General features: G+C 47.6%; 1 protein-coding gene across 4 annotated transcripts in view; it reads right to left on the bottom strand.

The window, feature by feature from the left end:
• LPIN3 (lipin 3) overlaps positions 1-18333 on the bottom strand; it is a 53878-nt gene extending 35545 nt beyond the window's left edge. Inside the window, exons 1-2 of one of the 4 annotated variants that reach the window (XM_019509797.1) lie at positions 18078-18333; positions 383-583 (exon numbers count right to left, since the gene is read on the bottom strand). In XM_019509797.1, the coding sequence (XP_019365342.1) occupies positions 383-574 (192 nt within the window). In that variant the 5' untranslated portion in view covers positions 575-583; positions 18078-18333. Of the gene's footprint in view, positions 1-382; positions 584-8631; positions 8915-15660; positions 16023-18077 lie in introns of those variants that run through there. The other 3 variants (XM_019509798.1, XM_019509794.1, XM_019509796.1) reach the window with 3 other exon arrangements.
• Between the last annotated feature and the right edge of the window lie 5037 nt (positions 18334-23370).

Below are 23370 nucleotides of genomic sequence, written 5' to 3'. Positions count from 1 at the left end.
CAGGAGCTCTGATTTTCCATGATGAAAAACCCAAAATCAAATGCCAAAATATATATTTAGAATGTATTTTATTACAGTGATTGAGATGCTGGTAATCTTCCAAATCACTTTAAAACTGTAAATATATCAATAAAACATTGTGTTCAACTGATGCCTGTATATATAGTGGCCTTTCATTTTAATCATGGATTAGAGGGTTTTAATCAGAGAATTTGCATTTTTTTATGAGAGAAAACCAGGATCCCTGATTATTACAAGGCAAATGGCAAGGTTCCTTATGGGGTAACTTGAGGGTACGCTAAGAGAGGCCTCTGGTAACGTAAAGTTTCAGAGACATATCAGTAGATAAGCCCTTCCTAGCATGCAAAGAGGCACCACTTACCACCTTCTCCTTGGAGCGCAGCACACCCAGCTTCCCAAAGCGCACATGGAAAGGAGAACACTGGAAGGAGCCATCCGGCTGCCTCACCACAATAATGTCGATGCATCCCGTCAGGGTGGCTGGGTTCAGGCCCTTGTACAGCTCCTTCACGGTGACCAGCACCGTCTCCGCCAGGTGCCCCACATAGTTCATGGTCTGTGACTGCACCCAAGAGAGGCAGGGAGAGACTTGAATGACTAGCAGGAACACTCTTCATATACACAGTAACATGTAAAGGGGCAGCTGGGAAGTCATCTGACACATCACCATCATGAAGACCCCCACCCCTTATTATTAAGGTCACCTGCCCAACAATTTGAAGCAGAGAGGCTGAGAGCCCTGCTTAAGATCCTAGAACAAGCCTGATGGAGGCAGGAACAGAATCCAGAGCCCAACCACCACCTGCTTCCTCTTCAACACAGGCTGCTCAGCCCAGAGAGGTGTTTCCAAAGGGAACACACCATCCTAATTTGTAAGACAGATGCCCTTTGACAGAGCCTTTGATTTTAGAATAAGCTGTCCGCCTCCTTTACCCTACACCTTCAAAATGTTTCCTGCTGTTGGGGCTCTACTTGCCATCAGAGTCTGCTAGTGGCCAGCACAGACTGTGGAGGGGAACAGGATATACAAGTGAATAAGGTGCTCTGCAATAAGATAAAGGGAAAAATAAACCCCAAGCGCAATAAAATTTTCCTCTGCTTTGGTTAGGAGCTGTGGCCTACATCTGGCTCTAGACAGCAACAAACTGGCACACCAGACTAGCTGAGCTGCAGACAGAAGGTGCAGGGGGCAACCCCAGATTCAAGGAGCCAACACACACTCAGCAGTTGGCATATGCCACCACCCCTGTCCTCAGTGACAACCAATGCCATTTTGTGTACCTTTACCCTGTAATTAAGCCATTAGTCACCACAAACAGCAAGATCTTGTAAGCCAACACACTTTCGTGGATGGATCTTTGCCCTGCTTGCATCACTGTCCTTAAGAGGCCATTGAATGAAAAGCATAAGAAGATTTAAAAGAAGCACTGAAAAAAAAAAATCCCTGCATTTAACATTTCCTTCATTTAAGACCCTGCTCCACTTTTTGGAAGCGTTTCCCTGCAAATACACACAGCTGAAGCACAACTGGCCAGCTGAAATTGCCACTCGAGCAGTAGTTGTTAGCACATGCCCAATGAAGTGACAGCTGTTGCCTTTCATTGTCATCATCCAATCCCCTTGGGGAAATTTCCCTACAAAGCAGTGGTCCTAAATCAAAGGGCATTCAAAGAGTGCTAATTTCTTGGCACTGAAGCTGTGCTGTGGACTCACAGACAGACAGCTCTGGAATGTCCTTTCCATTAGGCACTAACGCACTGTGAGATCCCGCATCTTCTGTTTTCCATTAGCAATGACATTTGGGAGGAAACCCAGAGCAATCCACGATCTTTGCCTCCCTAGTTCACATGTTTCAGTCACTCAGTCCTTAAAATGAAATTAATCTTTCCTTAGCTACACACAGTACAGGGCAAAGGAGCACAGGATGTTGCAGACACTTGAGATACACACAGCGTGCTCTGTGGTTTGGTACTGCTGGCTCTTTGCACAGATGCAAATGTGACACACAGTGCTGAGGTTCCTAACAACTTGACCTGCTTTACACAAAGTCCCCTATCACAAGCCAGTGCTCTGCAGAAGGAAGCGCAAGTCATGCCACTAAAACCAGTCTCCTTTTGGCTAGCACATGGAGTTGCAGTAGAAGAATTAATGCTGAGCAAGGCACAAAAGCCAGGCATTTGTCCTGGTCTCCATTTTGAGGAGTAGTAAGCAATGGACTCACACCTAAAGAATGGGGGGGAGAGGGGGCCTGAGCTGTTCTCCCACATCGTCCTCAGCTCCTAGAGATCTGTACACACTCTCCCAGGGGCCACTACTTAGGGATCTGTGCAAAAACCTATGAGAGAGTTGCCTGGAGACAAAGCAGCTCACCAGTTAGTACAACCCAAAGGTATATTAAAGGCAACACCAAAAGCAAGGCGGCATTGAGGTACACATGGGTACATGGCAGCATTGAGGTCAGCACCAGCATTCTCTCCCCACTTCATTTCTCTAACTTAGGTCCACCCATGAACAAGAAATCAAGGCCACAGATGGTGGCCACAGCCACAGGTTGTGCTCTTAGGGCTGGTAATGGAGGCAACATATCTCTGAATAATAATAATATGAGAACAGCAGTCGCTCCTGACGGATACAGTTCCTAGAACTATGACCTTGCAGCGTCTCCAACAGGGTCACTCTCAGCTCCTCCATTCACCCTGTTCTCAGCTGTTGCAAAGAGAGAGGTTGGGAGCTGTAGGGCTGGTGTGCACCTTGTCAACCAAGCCCAGAGAGCAACTGGAAAAAAGAAGGTTGGTAGGCACCAAGAATGGGACCAGACAGAAATGCATCGAAAACAACAGGATGGCAGAGAGGTTAAGCATCGTGTCTTGCCTAAAGTAACTCTAAGCCAGTGACAAAACCTGAAAGGGAACCTGGACCTTTCCTTTAACCGCTAGGCCAACCTACACTTATGCTTTCAAGTACCACCTGCTGGCACACACAGGAGTGACAAGTGCTTCTGTTTCTATTCCAGTTTAGCAAGTTTAGAGGCAAGTGCTCTCTCTAGTGCTCTGTGGGACACCCAAATTCAAATCCCACTTCCTCTCCTAGTGGGCAAGGGGAACCATTGTGCTGTAATGGTGACAGCATGACAGGCTGCACAATAGACCTCACACTCTCCCACATGAACCCCGACAGCCAGTCCAAAGCACAGCAAGCCAAGGTCCACGTGGGGAGCCACCACATGGGGAGAAATCAAGATCACGCTGCCATGCAGGCTCCAGGCCCCATCCCCACATCACTCCTGTTCCAACAGGGCAAGCTCCTGGGAGTTTGGATCATGGAGGCAGAGCTAGAAGGGAGCTTATAAATCCTACGGATGAGCTCTCTAAAGTTACCTCTCACTCCCACATCCTGTCAGCCAATTCAACACAGCACAGTGACTCCCAGCAGAAACCTGGGACAGCAGACACCCAATGCAGCCTGGAGAGACCCATTCCTTACCCAGATGGAAGCAGACAGACAGACACCATCAGATGCACCTTCTTCCCTGGCACAAAACTTGCCTCTCCTGTACTCTTTGCCTGGGCTTACATCCTTCCTGTTCCCAGACATCCCTCAAGTCCTTCTGGCAGGAGCGTCCACATCACATCCCACAATCCCACCCCCATGTTTCCCCTCCTGTCCCCACCCTTAAGGTACAAAAAAACCCCTCCCAGATGCTTTGTTTTGCTGCTGTGCAGGCCAAGGCTAAAGCAAATTCCCAGAAAAAATGCACTGATGGTGTCCAGAAGCTTCAGTGCCACCGTCAGCTTTGCTCTTTGCTTGCTGTGCTGAGCTGGGACAGGGTCATGGGACTGTCCCCTCACTACAGAAACCTGCTGAGCCCAGCTCTCTTCAGTGCTATTGAGTTGGCAGCAGTGCAGACAGTCCTACAGCTGGCGTGTGGGAGCACCACAGCTCGCCTCTGCATCCTCTGCTTTCGCACAGCTGGCTGCTTGGGGCATGGGACCCGGTAAATGCACACACGTGTGCAAGAAATATGCAGTCAGGAGCCCACACTGAACTGCTGGCCTGGGCTCTCACTACAATGCTAGGGCTCCCAGGGTTGCCCTCGAGACCCTTGGGTGTTGTTCACAATCACAGGAGTTTTGCTTCCCACATGGCCTCAGGCTAAGAGGAGAGGTATACACCACAGCCCGTGGCAAAAAACCTGCCGCGGGCACAATATAAGGTTGTACTATATAATAATGTATAATATAAATCTTATATTGATTTGGAGCTGCAGAAGAGAGCCGATTGCTTCAGGATTATTCGCTTCCTTTGGTTCAAAGATCGGCGACCACGGTCTGCCAGGCCCTTGGAGGGATCTTGATATAGGAAACACAGGGTTGAGCCGTGCCTGCTGCTGCTGGGGCCCTGCTGAGTGAAGCTCTCCCGGCAGCCTACAACTGATGCGGCCTGGCCAGGATCCTGCAGACAGACCCAGGAGGGTGAGTCTCTTAGAGTTTTCCTTCCAAAAGGACCTGGTCTCTGACATCATCCGTGACCGCTACCTCTGCGGATGTCAGCATACCACATCTCTGTGGATGTCAGCAGGCAGAGCACTTAAGAAAACGATCTTGCCCCTTGAGCATTTGGGGCCGTCATGCCAGTTCTATCGCCCATGACCTACCGGGCTTGTTGGCCTTGCAGAAGGGCAAAGCCAGGGAGCTTGGGGTACCCTGCAGACTGCACCGTGGGCTGCCATCTGCCCAGCCCTTTCTGAGGCATGGGAGAGAGCTGCCCCCCTCCACACACCCCAAGCTTCACCCTTGGGGGCTTGTCCTTCTCCTCTGCTGAAAGAGAAGCAATACAAACCTCCAGCTCTGAGCAGAAGGCCCAACCTTAGCAAGCCCTGCCAGAGGGCTGCCCTGGCTGCTACTTCCTGCCCCCCGAGGGAGTGTGGTGGGAGGCCTGGAAGCAGGCACCAGGCCCAGCACCAGCACGTACTGCCACCCTGCCTGCAATGCCGAGGGCTCCCCCCAGCCCATCCGCAGTGTTTGTGACTAAAGGTGCTAGATGAGAACTCAGGAGATCTAGATTTGTTTCCTGGCTCCACCATCCTCCCTGTATGAGCTGAAGCAAGATCACTTTCGCTGCACTTCAGCTTCCCATCTATGAGAGGGCAGAGGCAAAGCCCCTGCTCCTCTTCGACTCTGCCTGGTTGATTTAAACCATGCTCCGGCCAAGATTCCTCCTTCAAAACACTCACAAAGAGATGGCGACAAAAACTCACTCGTTGCACAGACGGGGAAATTTGGGCAAGTTTCAGTGCCTGTAACAACAGACACAGAGGAAAGGAAAACAAAGAATATCTGGGATCTGTTCCCAGCACCACTTGCCAATGCTGAAAGAGAACGACCTCCTTATGTTACTCAGTGCTGCTGCAGCAGTATTATGATATGCATGGTGCAGGAGGTAAAGGATGATGAATTAAAGCACCAACCTTGCAGTTCAGAACCCCAAGAAGGTACATTTCTGCTCTGTCACTTACTTCCCAAGTGATCTTGGCCAAGACATTTAACCCCATTTTGGCAAGGCACTTCCACACTGCACAAAAGCACTACAAAGTACTCAAAGATCACGGCGATGAAAGCCACAAGCAGTACCTAGGAAAGAGTACAGTGCCCAACAGAGCAGGATCTTTTAGAGTAGTTAGTTATTTTTGGGGACGGTCTCCATCTCAAAGCCATTTAGACATCAAGTTTTTAGAAACAGCAGCCAGCTTAAGACAATCAAGGCACCTTAACAGGGTCAAACTGGATACCATTAAAAAAAAAGTCACTTGCCACTAGAAAGTCTTAGCCAAAGTCATAAGGCTGACTGGCCACAGGTACAAAGAGGAAGCAGTGCATTCAGTAGAGTGACACGAAGTCTCCACTTGGGTTAGAATAGTCCTAATGGTTGAAAAACGTTTCAGCAGTTTGATTTTCAACTAGTTTTTTGTCTTCAGTATCTATTTTTGCCTGAGAGCCTTGATTTTTCTTGAAGGCCAAAATATTGCAGCTCAGGTAACTTTTAGTTTGGTAGCAAGAAGCCACAGTTCCCCTCTCTGCACCCACTCTCCTCATCCCATGACACCCTCTTGGAGAGGAGCAGAAGTATAAACCCTGATGCATCTTGGGAGACTGAGCCAAACTTGCTAAAGAATGGGAGTTGTAGTTTGTGTTAAGCTCCCGTGAGGCAAAGTGATGCCTTTTCCAAACCAAAATCTTGTTTTTCTTCCCCACCAAAGGATGTCAGATTTCCAAATTTAAAAAAAAAACAAACAACCTCTCAAATGTTTGCCAGCTTTCATCATCATCATTAGCAATCCCTCGCAGTCAAGGATGTTTGTCTCCTACGATTGCTTTCTCTTGCCCTCCTCTTAAGTGTACATCTTAACTGAGCTGGGAGAATAAAACTTGCTTTGGGAGTCTGTGCAGTCAGACATCTGGATGATGTAGCCGGCCCAACGAAGTTGATAGTGAATGATCAGTCGCCTCACTGCTCGTGGTGTTTGCTTGAGAGAAGACGCTAACGTTGGTGTGTCTGTCTTCCCACTGGATTTGAAGAATCTTCTGCAGGCAGCATTGATGGGTGCTTCTCCAGCAACTTGAGGTGTCGCCTGTAAGCTGTCCACGTCTGAGCTCTGTGCCAGCTCTAGTCATCCGTGGATGGACCGTGTTGCCTGGCTGACTTCTCAGACGGCTTTGCAAGAAGGGGAAGAATCTATATGCTACTAAATGTCCTGGGTAAATGGGAAAGTAAAATTGAGAAGCTGTTGCAGGAGTGTGAGCAGTGTGAGAAGCAGAGCTAAGCTGGGCATTGGCAAAGGAGACAAAATGAGAGCATGAGTTCAGATATAGCAACACAAGCCTTCCATAGCAAGTTTTCCTTTTCACAGTACCCATGTAGACATGGGCTGATTACGGAGAGAAGCTTGGGTGGAGTCAGCTGGTGTTTGGCAGAAGCATTTAATTGGATTGAGGAAAGGACACAGAGCTCAAGAAATGGAGGTGTTCCCAGTTATCAAAGCAGATAACTAAGAGCTTGGTATTAATATAAAGGAACAAAAGAACTCTGAAAATGCAGAGCTGGCAGCACAGCTAATGGACAGTGCGCTAGGCTGGGACTCGGAGGCCAGAGTGCTATTCCTGTCTCTGCCACTGAGGTTCTATATGACCTTGAACAAATCACTTAATCCCCCCTTCCCTTCTTTCATCCCCTGTCTATTTGCTTGGTAAACTCTTCAAGGCAATGAGGCATTATCTGACTAGTATCTTTAATTTCTTTACTCCCAAGGGCTAGAAGTGTAGCCCGCATAGTTGCCAATAAGTCAGTCATTAAAGGGCTAACTAGCATTTACAGACAAACCAGGACAGTAGGTGATTTTAAATAATCCAACATACATGCAAGCAGAACATTGAGTCTAAGTAACTGCAGAAGGCACTTGCCCCTTGTGCCAGTATCAGTTCACTTCACTGGGCAGAGACAGCCCCCAAGGGACCTCCAAGGAGCACTCTTCCTTGAAACCTCTCTCCATAATAAGCTTGTCCTGACTGCCCCTGGCTTTGGAATCATGTTTCAAAGCCCCAGGCTGAGGCTCAGCCTGATCAAGGGGCTTGGAGCTGCCCACTGTGGAGTAAAAGAGAGAGCTGTCAGTCACAGTTATCTCTGCATACAGCAGGTAGCATCACATGCTGCTTGGAGACCAGTCATTCTCCACAATCTGGGCAGCTGCAAGCTAGTGGCATTTCCCCCTGCTCTGTGCTAGGTTAGCCCCTCTGACATCTCTGTGGGTTTTGCATCAAAATTAAGTCAACTGGAAGGTGAGGAGGAAGAGGCAACAAAAAGTTATCTTGCTGGTCTCTCCTCAAAATCCTCAGGCCTGCCCTGGGCATAGTAACCCCATAATTGTGATCAGGAATCAGTTACTGGTACCTTGGAAAGACACAGTGATGATAAGCAATTGTTTCAGCTCTACCCAGAAAATCCCAGGCCAAACTCAGCTGATAGGCATGTGACATGGCAAAAGGGAAGCAGTCAGAATTGGTGACCTGTATCTCCCTCTCTAACTCCCAAAACTAAAGACAACTCTTTAAAAATTAGAGTCTGGGTGAAAGCTCCCCTTTCTGAAAACCACAAGAGACAGAAAAGTCACACAATGGTTCAGCAACATTAACTTTGAGTAACACATTTCCCTGGCTTGAAGGACCTCACGAAAAGCCAGCTACTTTGCTAGAATACCACCAGGTTAATACAGTTGTCTGCCATAACTGCCCAATAAATACACAGGGAGCTGACTGAGAAAATAAGAATACAGAGACCAAAATCACCCCTCTGATATCAGTGAAGCATGAAATCATGCTTAGCCTCAGTGCCTCTCCCTTATGAAGGCAACTTCCCCAGGGCCATTTTGTGCACCTAGTACAGAAGATATACGCCCTTCCTTCAGCCTGCAAAAGATTCACCCCTTCCTCCCATCCTAAAGAGAGCACCCTACTAACCCAAGCACAGCCATGAAACCCAGATTTCACATACTCACACATGTGCAGCAAATCACACTAAAAAGACTTTCATTTGATCACCTGACACTTACCCCATTACCTGGCCAGGGGTTCCTGGACTCTGAAACAAGCAAAATCTTAAAATCCCAGCCAACTGCTAGCTACAAACTGGCATGTTCTCTTTCAGTTCCACCTCTGTACCTGGCACTTCCTGGATCTTACCTGAGAAAGGGGAGGGGCCTGCATTGTGACACTATCGGGTCGCCCTTGATCTGCCTTACAGTAAGCCTATCAGGGCTTTAGGAGCACCTGAGGGAGGATCTCATTGAGCTAGGCAGCTGACACCAAAAGTGAGTGATAGCAATGGTGCATTGCTTTAGTCAAGCCTCTTTCCCTGCACCCTGGCAGTCCCTGGCACTTGTCAGAGCTGCTGGAAGTCACTTATCTGCAAGCAAAATCTCTCCCCTCTGGTTCCCTTGCAGACAGGCTTTCTGCACAAGATGTTTGCAATGCAGTTGCAGTGAGATGCATCAGTCTGGAATTTCCGAAGAACTCCACTCTTGTTTAGTCACCCAAATTACTGGCAGGATTGTCACGGGTGCTCAAGAGCCTAAGTTCTGCTGAAAAGTCAGCTGGCCATATCCCAACGGGAGGCACTAGACATGAAACTGCTCGGAAAATCTGGCCCCATAGTTTCTTTGGGAAAAAATGGCCTTTAAAACCTGCCTCCCAGAGGCCTGTAATCTGCCTTGCATCAGATTTCAGCTGGTAGGAAGCTAATATGCAGGGCAATGCTAGTCTGCTCTGAGGTGTCTGCTTAGCAGTGAGAGATGGGTGGACCCACTGAGAGTTTCTGGTTTGCAAGGCTTCCTGGATGGCATTGGCTTTGCCAGGGAAGTTTGGATCTGCTCTGTTCTGCATACTTTGGAGAAAAGGCTTCAGCATGGAGAAGTCTCCAGGGCCAAATCACAAAGTCTTGCTTTAGCATAGCTGGAATTCAGTTTTTACACATACAGATGTAAAACTAAGGGTGCCCAGTAGGCGGCACAGAAGGTCACTTTATTTCACTTAGTGTATCTCTAGTGCTGAGACCTCTTTTTATGAAAGCACCCAGACTTCATAGTGAGGTACGTAAAGGATCACATCTGCACTGCACACCTATGCACAGGATTGCACTGCACTTCTACAGTCCTGGCCCAGAATGCACTGAGGACAGTTGCCTACTGATGGCATTTGAAGGCTACTCTTCTTTGGCTTCCGAAGTCCTCTCTAAGGATCATGCCACAAGAGTGGCTGTAGGTCTCACAAACCCTCTGCCAGACTCAGTCAATTCTCTTTCTGTCTGTGCCAGAAGAAGCAGATTCCCCAGGGGTGAATTGCATTGGTTATTTCATAGCAAGACGTGGAACAGACAATGAGCCAGGGGACAGTCCGAATCTACTGAACGCTACCCGCCCTCCCGGATCCCTGCCTAGAGACAGTTGCCTGCTGGACAGAGCACTGGCCTGGGACTGTACAGCCCTAGTCCTGCCTCTGCCATTGCTCAAATTCCTTTATTGCTTTGTGCTTCTATTCCCCATCTGTATAATGCAGATAATACTACTCTCTTCACAAAATGCTTGGATGAGGAGGGTTATATAAGAGCTAGGTATCATTATTCAATTATATACAGAGCCCACATGAAAATCCCAGGCTCGGAGCTAAATTTTGCATTCTCTTCTATCCCGTGCCCATCACTGTGGCCTCTGAGGTCGGTGTTGCATATTACTGAGCCTAAAATGGAAGTTGAAGTTCAAGGGGTGAGAAATCACACGAAGAAAAAACAACTCGGCAGCCTCTTTAGACTGGAACAATGGAAGCCGGCAATGTTTGTGCCGCCCTGCCTGAGCCGTGGCACTCTGAGGCCATGCTTGAAGCTTACCACAAGGTGGCAACGTGTTTTCATCTGTGTCCCTTTACACCACCTTCCTACTCCCTGCATAACCCTAGCTGAAATTCTGTCCACAGCTGGATCCCCGGGTCTTCCATCACAGTCAGTAGAGGCTGCGCAAAAACATCCAAGAGTGAAATTGCCCCACCACACTCAGCAGCTTCATAGCTGGTGATTTGAGGAATACGTATGAACTCGAGCTTTCTATTAGTGGCTGCTTGGACACTTGATATGATTAATAAAGAAGCCTAATGATTAATATTATTTCTTTATGGTACCATTGGTCTGTGGAGCTCTGCAAACGTAAAGGAAGGCAAGATCCTCTCCCAGACACCATACAAAATAAGGGTCTGATCCTACTTTCCCGTAAGGCAATAGCAGAGTCCCAATGGTCATCAAGAGCAGCACAAGGCCTTAAAGGAGAGAGGAATAAGCAGAAAGAGTTCAAATGAGAGCAAACAGCACTAGACAAAGTAGCAGCAGTGGAAGGCAGAGCCCAAGGAGGTGCTTTCATAAGGCCGAGCATGTAAAGAGATCAAGGGGTGTAAAACATGTGGGAAAGTGTCACAACCTTTTTATTGCTGGACCGAGGAAGCTGAGATACAGGAAAGCTGAACAATATGCCCAGAGTCACACGCAGAATTGCTAGTAGAAGCAGGGTTGAAGCTGTTTCTCCTTATTCTGAGATGGGTGCCCTCACAGTTGCCCACCTCTGTTTTCAAATGGGATCTGATGAGCAAAGGAGGGTTTGGGGGAATGTTCCTGACACACGGGAAACACAGAATAGGCAGGAAGACAAGAGCAGGGTTGAGATACAGGGAGCACTAGTAAGACAGCAGTGCATGGCCTGAGGAGGACTTCACAGCTGAGCTGAAGGTGAAGACAAGCAGCTGGACCCTGATGCAAAAACATGTGGAATGGGTAGGGTATAGCTGAACCAGTGGCATATTGGGTGAACCTGAGGAGGGTGCAGAAGAGAAGGAGCAGATAAGAAGTAAGATGAGAGGCAAGGAAACCAGGCATACAGGCAGGAAATTGCATTTTGCATATGAGGAAACTCTTGCAAAAATATATAGCTTGGACCAACCCTTGCATAGAGGAGAAGGCCAGATTTTTGTACTAAGCAGCATTTTTTAAGGATGTGCTCAGATATGCCTATTAATGTGAACGTATAATCCAAATGAGGCATCTTACCATATAATGGGCAGAAACAACACACCCAAGGAGTTGATTTACTCTGTTCTCAAACTCTTGGTGACAACTCAGCTACCAGGCATCTATTACTGAACAGTGTATACCCTGCCAAACCTGACTCCAGAAGCAATAAACATCAAATAAGCATGTAAGTAGGAAACCAAACTGGGTCCTAGACTACCTGAACTTCCACTCCTTGCCTTCTAGGTTGCTTTAGTCAAGAATAATTTGAATTCATGTTTGAAAATGTGGTGCTGGGTGAAAAAAAATGATTATTTCTTAGAGCAGAGATACTCACTATTTTATGCATCCACTTTGCTGCAACATATCATTTCCAAATCCAGGGGCTAAATAACATCATCCTTTTCCCAAGAATGCATGCACTACTGGGCGGAAAAGCTGATTGTCACTCCTGTGGGAATATTTTATTGCTGGAGGCCCATGTCCATGGTAAAGACTATGCTCTGCATGGTACAGCTGAACTGAGTCTACACTGTCTAGATATACAGGCATCATGATCGTCAGCTGTACCCCAGATATCACAGACAGACCCATGCTTTGAAAACCCTAGGCTCTGCTGAAGAAGACACTTTCAGTCAGGTTATCTTCTGGCCCCAAGGGGACAGGAGTGAACTCACATCAGAGCTGATGGATTCCTGTACACATTGGTGATGGACACTGTTCGTTGTTTTCTAAGCTATTTAGACACCAACCACTAAATAAATCCCCCCACAAGGAAACTTCAAGCTGCTTCCAACTGAAAGCAGAGCTGAGCAGCACTCCTGCTGCTCTGGCTGGTGTAGGATGTGGGAAGAAACACGTAGCAAGCTTGATGGTGTCAGACCACAACCTCCTGCCTGAGCATGATCTGTGGGCAGCTGCAGGATGTATAGTGGAGCTGTTCAGCACTCAGCCATTTCAGGTCACAGAGATACGTACAACTTTGGCCTGTCCTGTAGGTGACAACCACATCTCTGATGATCAGCATCCAGCACACCCAGGAAAGAAAAACCAAGAGGAAGTTCTATCAAAACCCCCAAGAATCATGTTACAATCCATACCCTGTGATATGCAAAAGTGGGACTAAATTAGCTCATCACATGAACCTTTTGAGTCACCAGAGTTGAAAGTTTCCTGGGTCCCATCAAACTTGCTCAATGTAATCTGAAAATAAATGGACTCTGCCCATGAGCAAGAGAAGCAGGGTTTAGCTTCAGGTCTGCAGTGCAATAGGACTGACTGGAATGGATCACTATGCTTAGCCACTGGGCTGGGGTGAGAACTTGTGTCCAGGTCCTGATTGGCAGAGGCTGGAAAAAGACTCAGAAAGACTGTCTGAGCTGCTCTTTTTCTGTGTTGAAAAGGTCTCATGAGTGAATCCTCGGTGGCTGTCACTGACACCCTGCACCTTTAAGATCTCCTTTGGAACAAAATTCATGCTGGTCAAGGACAAATCATGGACTGCTCTAAGGGACTGAGCCACCCTCTCAGTCCCCACTGATGACAAGAGGCACTGAAAGTGTTCAATCCTTCCAGCAGAGTCCCTCATAAAAGAGAAATTTGAGCAGTGATGTTGTCTGCATTTCCACCGCATCTTCCATCCAGGTCTTTGCCGGTACACCGTAGCTAAGAGCACCCCGGCTAAGCATTAGCACCCCTAGGAAAGTGTGATCAGCGTAAGCTGATGATAAAGCTAGATGCTTTTGTACACATTTTGCAAACAGGCAAATAGGCATGGTAAGTAACCTGCTGATGGTCACGTAGCCAGCAAGGGAGAGAGCACTGGAATTTGAATGTTTGCTTGCACCCCTGGACAGCACCGAATTGTTGCTTGCAACCTGCTTGAGTCATTAAACCATGCTCCATCCCCAAATGGATAAAGGATCTCTTAGAGGACAGGCTCTATAACAAAGCCCAGGCAGGACTTGTAGCAGGCTTCTAAAGCAAACAAATGTTTCCTTCCTACAGCTCTTTAATGATTTACTGCTGAGAGCTGATATTATCCCTGCTCAGTGAATGTGAAGAATCTGCCCTATTGTTCAAGCACCAAGCAGAAATACAGGACTTTAGGTCCTGACCCATTCAGCAATCAAACAGCAGCGCAGGTTCCCACGTGGATAAGATCAAATTCTCAGTTGCATTTTCAGATCTAGGGGGTACAAAGCCTGGGACACCCACTGCTGCAGAGGCCTTTCTTCACTAGGAGAACTCAGTGGGAAAGCAGATGATGATGGCCTCTGGGCAGGAAGGGAGTGGCACTTTGTGCGGGGTGTAGCAGGAGAGTCAAGGTAGGGTAGGCCTGGGGTTATTGCGTGGTAAGCTGAGCTGGGTAGCAGCAGGGTAATGAACATCATATTCTAGTGGAAGCAGGCTGGCATCCCTGTGCTGTACAGTGATGCAGCTGCATGCTGCGTTGTGGGCAGGGGAAGGGGGGCAGACTTGGTGTTAGCATGTTATAGAGAGGCAGTATGCTGAGTTCTGTGGCAGGGTGCCACACTATGATTGGGGGAGTAGGTGACAAAAGGGGACAGCATGCTGTGCACTGTGTGGCACCTCTATGCAGCCTGGAAACTGCTCCAGCAGATCATGGATATGGGAAACATGTAGTGTGCTGAAATACGGGCATAGTGATCTGGGTATGGAACAATGCAGCAAGGTGACACATGGAGCCCCAGGTGGCTGAGTGGCACATTGTACTCAGTGTCATACACGGCTGCGCATGACAGCAAAGCAACATGTGTTGTGAGTACAGACCAAGAAAGTGAGGCAACAGCAGTAGGGGCTGGGCTGCCACAAACACTTAGCAGAACAGCACTATCTTTCCACTGGTCTGAGCACCTCAAGCTCCATCAAAATTCACCAGCTGCAGTGAGATTATTACACACATGAGGCTCTGGGGGAGATCAGCCAGCCTGCCTGTGAGAAACAAGAAGCTAGTCCCAGCTATCTTCTAGCCTCTCAGCCAAGGCTGTGTAGAGCATTCAGCACAGACTTTCTTACTAGGCAGGTCCCCTTTGATATATGAAAAGCACCTAGCACTGGTATAATACCTTCCATATGGGACTACAAAGTGCTTAAATGAAGTCTCTCAATGCTCCAGGAGGCAAGGAAGCACTTTTATCCCTATGCTATGGGTGGGGAAGCCAGGATACAGAGAGGTGAAGTGACTTGAACAAGGTCACATGGCAAGTCAGTGACAGAGCCAGGAACAGAACTGAGGGCTCTTAACTGTCAGTCTCCTGCTCTAATCGCTTGATTATATTTTTGCAGAAGGTGAGAATATTAAATATTTAGTTCCCAGTTACTGCTATTAAAGCAGTGGTCACAGCTCCAGGGTTGAGGCAGTTGGATCTGGCACATAGGAGGGCTTCAGCCTTTCTGATATCCCCATGTCAGGATTCTGCCTCTCAAGTGAATAGCCTCAAGCCTTAAAATGGGCTGCTAACATCAGGAAGGGGAGAAGAGACCTTGCTTCATGCTGTGCCATTTTCACCATCCAAGCCCTAGATGCTGTTACAGATCCACGGGGCAGGCTGTGCCTCCCACTTCTGTACAGTCATTCTGGGAGCACACTTTGTTCATGCTTGACCCTAGGCCTGGACTCTTTGCAGGGGTGAGCCCGTTGCTCTGTTCTTGTGAAGCTGGGTCACTGACTACAGCATTCCTGCCTCTTCCTGTGGCTCTTCCAGCTGGCTCCATAGCAGCACACCCTCCCTGTTGGAGGACTACCCTCCTGGGAGCTAAACACCCAGCAGTTGTTCGCAGTGACGCAAGACGGCCTTCTCAAAAACAAACTTGCATTTATCAGTCAACTGGAACACCATCTGAAGGGGCCTTCACTAAGAACGAAGCAGCAAAGCTTACATGCACGTGCAAACTGGTTGCACAACCTATGGCTCTTGTTGAAAACCACCCAGCATTCAAACCCCACCCTCATTAAACTGGGGCAGTAATTGAGCATCTCTGTTTCCTCCAGAGGTGGCATTTCAAGGTTTCATTACTTACCATTCCCCACAGCCTCCTGATTTCCAAAGCACACTTTCTATGTTGCTCCTCCTGCTTTTGTGTTTTGGCTGTTCCCTTTTTTTCCAGAGTAGATTGCACCGGATAGTCCAGTTCTAATTCTTGTTCCTTCTGAATCCTCTCGGCTGAAGTTTGTCACTCCAGCTGTAGGGTTGGGGAGCTGGCTCTGAAGAACATGCTGTTAGCCGCTTCAGTGGCAGTGGGCACAAATTCACTGAAGACTTCTAGATCATGCAGGTCTCAATCTCTTCCAGACAATGCTGGAGAACTGCGCTGTTTTCCAAAAGCTCATCTGGGTCTTGACCATGGTTCCTTGTGCAAAGGTTCTTATTTGGATTAGCTTTGCCTTGGCAAACTTTCTAAAGTTTAACCAACTCTCCAGGACTAAACTGCCTCTGAGGGAGGACAGTCTTATCTGTCTTTTCCTTCTCTCGACTTCAAAGAACGCAAAGCACTTTCCCCTTTTTGTTTCCTTCTATTAAGTTTGATTTTGCTGCTGTGCTCACTGTTGCATAACACTACTGTTGCAGTCAGCATCTTCGTTGCATGCCACCAGCTGCCAAGGAGTCATGGGCATGCTGTCTCTGCCCTTCCTACAGTCCCTCTCAGAGGGAACTACTGAGTTGTACTCGCTACTTCTCTGCAAAGAGGAGTCCTGCTGCTCCACTACTCAGAAATTAGGCCCTTTGGCTTTAGTACACCTGTTTTTCTCTGTAGTACTTTCAATGAATCCATTTGACCAATTTGAGACTATAACCCTGCCAAGAGCTAGGCAACCAGCTGGTGTTTGCAGCAGCACAACAGAGCTTTTTAACAAGGCAGCTTCTGTGAGTCAACTGGAAGACCAGACTGGGGGGTTGGGAAGTTACAATCCTGCAAGCATGTCTGGTCTCTGAACTGGTCCAGGATTCCCTCTCCCCTTGCACTGGGCAGCAGAGTTCTTGTTAGGGTGTTGTGGCCCATTGAGTCTTTGTTTCCAGCTCTAGTCTTGTTGTTTCCAAGCATCCTGCCTCCTTTGACTGACAACCATCAGAGTTTAACATCCATCCACTCCTTGTTTTTCCCCGAGGCAGGAGGGTTGAGCAGTTAAGGATTCTCATTACACCTCCAGAGCTGAGGAGTTTAAGCCAGCCTGGTTGATCTGGATCCAGTCTGGTTGACCCAGCTGTAAATGTGTACGTAGTCATTCAGTCTGAGCCAGAGGTGGCCAGATATGGTGGAAGCCCCACCATGCCCTGGCGAGCTCCTAGGTGGAAAACTGGCCTACTGTAACCACATTCCCTCGAGTTGCTGCTAGGATCAAGCAAACCACTGACTTGGATAAATGACCCCTGTCCTGCAACACAGAAAAGGAGCTAACCCCGTCATTCCTTGTATACAATGAAAAATAAGTGGGAAAAATTAGTTATACATTTTTTTTTAAATAACACATTAATGCTCTGCATTCTTCAAAAAAGCAATCTCTTGAAGAGAAGTTCAGTGTCGCGTCCCCCACCCCGCAATCTTCCACAGAAGCCACTAAGTAAGGAGGCCAGGAAAGACCTTACAATAAACTCCTCAGCTGTTTCAGAAGAGGCTGGTCTCAGTTTTGCCTCCTTCCTGGCTGTAGCTGCCTGATATGCTTCCAAAGCAGTGACCAGTTTTGCAAATTCAAAGCATACAGGCAGATGGCTCAGACTGTCTGAACCGGACAAGTCATTCCTGTTTGGTCCACACCACAAAGGCACCATCTCAATGACATGCTCAGACGAGAAGCTGTGTCTGCACAAAACACATCAAGCAAACTGACCTACTGCCTCTCTGCCCCGGAGCTGAGCAATGTGGCACCTTTCCACAAAACTGAAGAAACGACAATGACTATATGAATGCTCCTAAGATCCTCCTTAGAGTGATAGCTGCCTACAGGCTATCTGTGTGAACTTACGTTTTCTTCCGTGTTTGGTGCTGGTGTGTTATGAGCTGTAAACACCCTCCAGAACAGTCTTGGAACACAGGACCGACAACAGGAGGGTTATGGCATACAGTCCTCTATTACTACAGGCAACCATGTTATAAAATCCCTTCCATAAATGGATTAACCGCCATCTTAAGAGCGGTTAGTATTTCCCTCCCACCCCCACCTACTCCTCTGGTCCAGAACCTCACAGCTCCGACGGTTACAAACCTTTTAATTTCCAGCCTAAATTTATTCATGGTCATCGTAGACCCATTTGTTCTTATGCCAACATTGTTCTTTAGCTTAAATAGCTTCTTTCCCTCCCTAGTGTTTACTGAGCTATGTTCAAATGCCAAGACCACCAGCACAGACGGATGGACGGATGAACAGACAACAGGTTGCAAATGCACACTGTTTGGCCCTTACTCCTCTGCCAATCCCGCCGCCGTCATGAAACACTGACCTCGTTGTACCTTTACCAGAGCAGGACTCCATCAGCACCACTGCAGAGCAAGAGACAGACACGGCAATAAACAAAGTCTGTAGATTCAGCAGGGACAGGGTATTAGCTTTGACAGCGTGACGATTTCTTAAATATACCGTGGCCCTGCTTGGCCAGCCTCAGCAATGAGAGGGCTGCACATTCAGAACCTAAATAATTGCTAAATGTGCAGAGGACTCTGCAGGCTTTTCTGTTTTTGTTTTTTATTCTTTCCAGACAAAAGTTCTTTCTCCTGGTGAGCTGTTCCCGCTGTTCAATAACACTGCAAAATGCCCCTCCTCCACTGCTCCTCTGAACTCATTAAAAAACAAACCCAGAGCAACAGGGTTTGTCTAGAGCCAAATGGCCTGTGCAGGACAGGCTGAGCTGGCTGAGAACAGAAAGTCAGGAAAGGGGTGTTGCCGCAACTTGCCTTGCGTGAAACATGCCGAAGGATTAAGCACAGAAAATAACCGTATTTAATATTTATCCAGCACTGCGAGTGGGCCTGTGATTTTACAGAAATGGGGAGAGATGCAGACCCTGCCGAGAGGAGCTGATACGCAAGTCCAGATAAAGACCAAGTCAGTGCGTGGGAAGGTTTCTAAGTGAGTTTTTAAAAGGGACCAGGAAAAGAGAGGAGGGGCAGTGCTGGGAGCAGGAGGCTGTTCCTGCTGCCAAAGAAGGGGTCCAGGGACAGAGACCCAGAGCAACAGAAGAACACGATACATAAGAACATAAGAACTGCCATTTACTGGGTCAGACCATAGTTCCTGCTTACGCGGTATCGTGTCACACGGGCAGAGGGGGTGCTGGGTCTGACCAGGGTTTTTTCCATTGTTCTTCTCTCACTTGCAGCCTCCAGTATTTAAGGTCGAGGAAGTTCTGAAGCGGTATCCCTAACTCCTTATTCTGTGCTCAATAGCTATTGCTGTGCCTTTCCTCCAAGAATTTGCTCAAACCCTTTTTTGGAAGTGTTAGAAGTGAAGGTCGGGTGCCTGACATCTTGTGTCATCACTACAGCTGCTCCAGATGTGTGTAAAACACTATCGTATTGGAATTCTTTGCTCACAAACACCAGGGGTAGCATTTGCTCTTTCCCACTCACTTTGCACAGGTATAAACAATGACACCGGGAGGAACTGGCCCCCTGTTACACGAATAGCAACATTGTGTTGACTCATAAGCCATTCTAGCAAACCAACCTCCCGCCTGTCTTTAAAGTGACACTGTCAAGGCTGGTAGGCCTAAAATTACACCTACTAATTGTGGTGTAGGGTGATTTGTGGCCATGCACATGAATGTCACACTGTCCCTGCTTCTGCTTGCTTGTTTATGTGAACAGGCAGGTCACCATAATATTCAAGAAGAATCTGGTCTCTAAAGCCCTCGGCCTACTGGATTCTTGTGAATTTCTGTACCTCTCTGCTCACAGCAGAAATGAGTGCACAAGTCAAGTGCTCTTTGGAAGTCTCCTTCTCCAAAACATGTTTTAATATTAGCTCTGGCAGGGCTCTTTTTTGGGGAAAATAGCAGCGTGAGACTCACCAGACTGGGTCAGACCGGTACATCATCTATCTCAGTGTCTTGTCTCCGATACCAACCCGTACCAGATGCTTTGGAGGAATTCAGAAAACTGAAGTGGCAATTATGGAATGAGCTGCCCATGTGAACTCTTTTTCTGGTCCCTTCAGTTAGAGACTGACTTGTGCCCTAAGGAGAAGGGGTAGCCCCCTTTACTGTTGCTTTTTAGCCTAACTCATATAAAGGGATTACCCATATAAAACTAACTTGTATAAAGGGATTACCCATATAGAACTCCAGAACTCCCATAGGCATGACCCAGGACTGAACCCTGAACTAGCAAGATTTGTCTGTGTACATGTAGCTGGACACACCAATTCAGCTTTGAAGTTCTTAGAAGAGGTGTACACCCATCATTGCCAGGCTGCAGGCTCTGGTAGGTAGTGCAGGGAAGGAGTAAATTTAGCAAATGGAATGGCAAGCCACAGAAAATACACAGAACAGCAGGAAAATACAGCTCTTGCATGGGGAACTTGGGGGGGAAGGAACAAACAGTTCAGTGGGGACTTTTCTTGCCTTCCCCATCAACAGCTAAATCTGTTGTGCCTCCATGATAGATATCAGCCCTGAACGCCTGTCTGACAGGCACATTGCAGGAAAGGCTCCTGGGGGAGTGAGTCTGAGAGCTGTATTAGTCCCCTGCCCTTGCTACTTTCAGACTGCTGCTGTCTGCAGGGAGAAGAACAAAACAGCCAGCCCTTAACAATTGCTTCCTGAGAGTGACACCCCCTGCCCCCACTCTGACCTGTCACAGGGAATTCCCAGCTAGGGTAGGAGGGTTTGGGTGAGAAAGGGATTTCCCAAGTATTTTACCAAGCCCTTCCACCCCCTAGGAGAGATAAGCAGCCATTTAAAACCACAGAAAGAGACAGCAGGGGAAGCCTGGCAAAGCACTGCATTTCCTGTCTCTCAGCTGGCTTTACAGGGGCTATGATTTTCTTCAATGGATCAGCAAAGAGCTCCAGAGGCTTTTGAAAGAGGTGATTCAGCAAATAATAATGCATGGAGAGACAGACAGAAACATGGAGTCAGCACAGCTGGCGGACGCAAAATCCCCATACACTGAAAGTGAAACCAGAGCTCAGGTAGTTTGTTTTAGGGCGATTGCAATTCCTGAAGGCTTATCAGTCACATGTTTTGGATCAGAAAAAAAACAACAACGCAGGGATTTGCACAGCAAGTGCCTCTTTTCTATTCTTGAGAAAGATCAAGTCAGATTGGAGTGGGGTGTAATGGAATGGGTGAAAAGGACATTTTACTCGAGAAGTGCAAAGTAAAGGTGATTAATTATTGCCAATTCCAAGTGCATAAAAATCCTAAGTTACATCTTCAAAATCACAAGCTTTGTTTTAAAATGTCTTGGTTTAAATATGGAGGAGCTTTTCATTTGCTTGCTGGCTTTTGAACCTGGGGGGTGTCTCATTTTCAAACTCTTCTTTGCAAATAGCAGTTAGAAAACAATATATAATTTTAAATAAGAGGTGAGATGCCTTAATGAAAGGGCTTTTCGGGCAACAAAAATCATAAGAGTTGGCAACCCTGGTGATCAGATGTTCCAAAGAAAATTGTCTGAAACTGTACTGTGATAATAATGCTTCTCATTTGCTTAAATGATCCTCAGTTGGAAACCTGTTATCTTCTCAGTAACATGCAATGTACATCTTCAGGATTTCCCCAAATTTAAATAACTGCTATATTCACAGCAATACAACTGATATCAGAAATTGGCCCACCAGCTTTAAGCCCAGGAGAAAAAAAGGTGACCTGTTTGATCTTTGGTCAGCCATAGATTCACCATATTGCTTTGCACTAAAGTGGCACCTGGTCCTACGAATGCTTCATTAGGATTTAAAACAAACAAAGCTTCAAGCAATTGTGTGTCATTGGTTAGCTTTTTTCATGTAAATGCCACCAAATGCCCATTTACTACCAAAATAATGCTGAGCACTCTACAAGCACTTACAACAATTGGTCTCAGCTCATAAGCATTTCCATCTTACTGCCTAGCCCTGCAAGCTGCCAGTGCCATGTGTCCGAGCCCCCAGTGTCACTGAAGCTATGCAAGACACCAACAGAGCAGCTTTCTAAGACCTACATCTGCAGCACTATGCCTGTGGCTGAATTCAGTCGCATGAGTCGTGAGTCCCAGTCAAGTCACCAGGAAAGTTCAATGCAGGTATATCTGACTGCAGGAGCAGATGCTAATATGCTTCCAAATCCAGAAATCTATGAGCACAAGTAAAACCATGAGACCTGGCAACCCTGCCTAAATTAAGAGAGCAGGTAACGCTCTTAATACAAATAATAGTCCTTTTTCCATTTGGGGATGGAGCTTTCTCTAGAAGCCCCTGTAGCTCTAGCCCATTAATAGCCTACTCTTCTGGGTTTCCGGCTGCCTTCTAACCACAAACTACTCCTTCCTAGCTCACGTGCCTTGTCCTGTCTCCTCTTGGACTTTTAACTCACAGCTCATCACACACAGCTGGGCTCCTACCCCTGGGCTGTCTGTCTTTCTTAAAGCTCCTCACTGCCCTGTTACAAGACCCAATCCCAGCGTGCAAGAATCCTAGACCTACTGAAGTTCGTGAGAGCTTTGCCAGAATTCACCATACAGCCAAATCTTGGTCACGTAGACACTTGTAGAGACCGAGTGACTCCAGCTGGACTTTGCTTGGGAACCTGTCCTGAAGAGGGTGCAGCATGAGGATTCATATTCCTAAAGCCAAAGGGGTGTACTCAGCCCCAGACTGCTAACTACCTGAGTCCCTGGGTTGGAGCTTTTGCAGATCTCATCTGCTTTCACCTTCCATTGACAAATGTGTGTTTTTCTCTAGTGACCCAATTTTAAAGTTATTTAACTTTATTTAAAATAATTGGTGCCATTTTATACTAAATATAAAAACATAAAATTATGTTTTACTTTAAAAAACCCCACCATAAAACAAAGTAAAAGAGAAGAGAGGCCAGGGCTATACTACTATCTTCCCAAAATGCATACAGATAAGGATTCAAACTAAAAACCGCAAACACATCACTGTTCGAGAGGGGTTGGGGAAGAACCACGAAAAATAGGGAATTAGGCATAGAGTCAAAGGAGTTAGAAAAGAATGGGAAAAGAGTTATGATACTTTAAAATCTGTGAATAGCCTCATTCGGGGCCTCATTTCACTGCTCAGGTCAATAGCAGTTTTGCCACTGATGTCAATACTAAAGGCCTCAGGGCTTGCCCTTCTCTGCGGTGCCTCTCCTGTTCTGAAATGTTTGTGCAAACAAGTAAACGCACGGGCTGCACAGAGCCAGGCGTGCACCAGATCGTATCGGACTGGGACGCGCGAGGAAGAGGTCCCGGACCAGACGCGGGAGGGGCAGAGAGTCAATGGGCACAACTCACGCTTGGCACCCGCTAACGTCTGTCCCAAACCAGCGCTTCCCAGGGCGGACAGCTGTGCTGGGCAGGCCCCAGGCGTGCGAGGGAAAGTCTGTGGACAACCACAGCCGGCTGGGCTGGCGCTTTTCTCCCGGGGGCTAGAAGAAGCCCTCGCGGAGGAAACAGGCGGGAAGATTTCCCACGCGGGACAGTGGCCGGTGAGGGCTCAGGGACACCCCGGGCACAACGAGCCCTGCGCCTGCACTACGGCCGCCCGGGCCCGCTGCGCGCGGAGGCGGCCGCTGTCCAGCAAGCAGCTCCAGG

Source organism: Gavialis gangeticus, unplaced genomic scaffold (genome assembly GCF_001723915.1).
Source record: "Gavialis gangeticus isolate Ggan-Ray unplaced genomic scaffold, GavGan_comp1, whole genome shotgun sequence".
Classification (NCBI taxonomy): Eukaryota; Metazoa; Chordata; order Crocodylia; family Gavialidae; genus Gavialis; species Gavialis gangeticus.
This window is presented reverse-complemented; position numbering and strand designations above follow the sequence as displayed.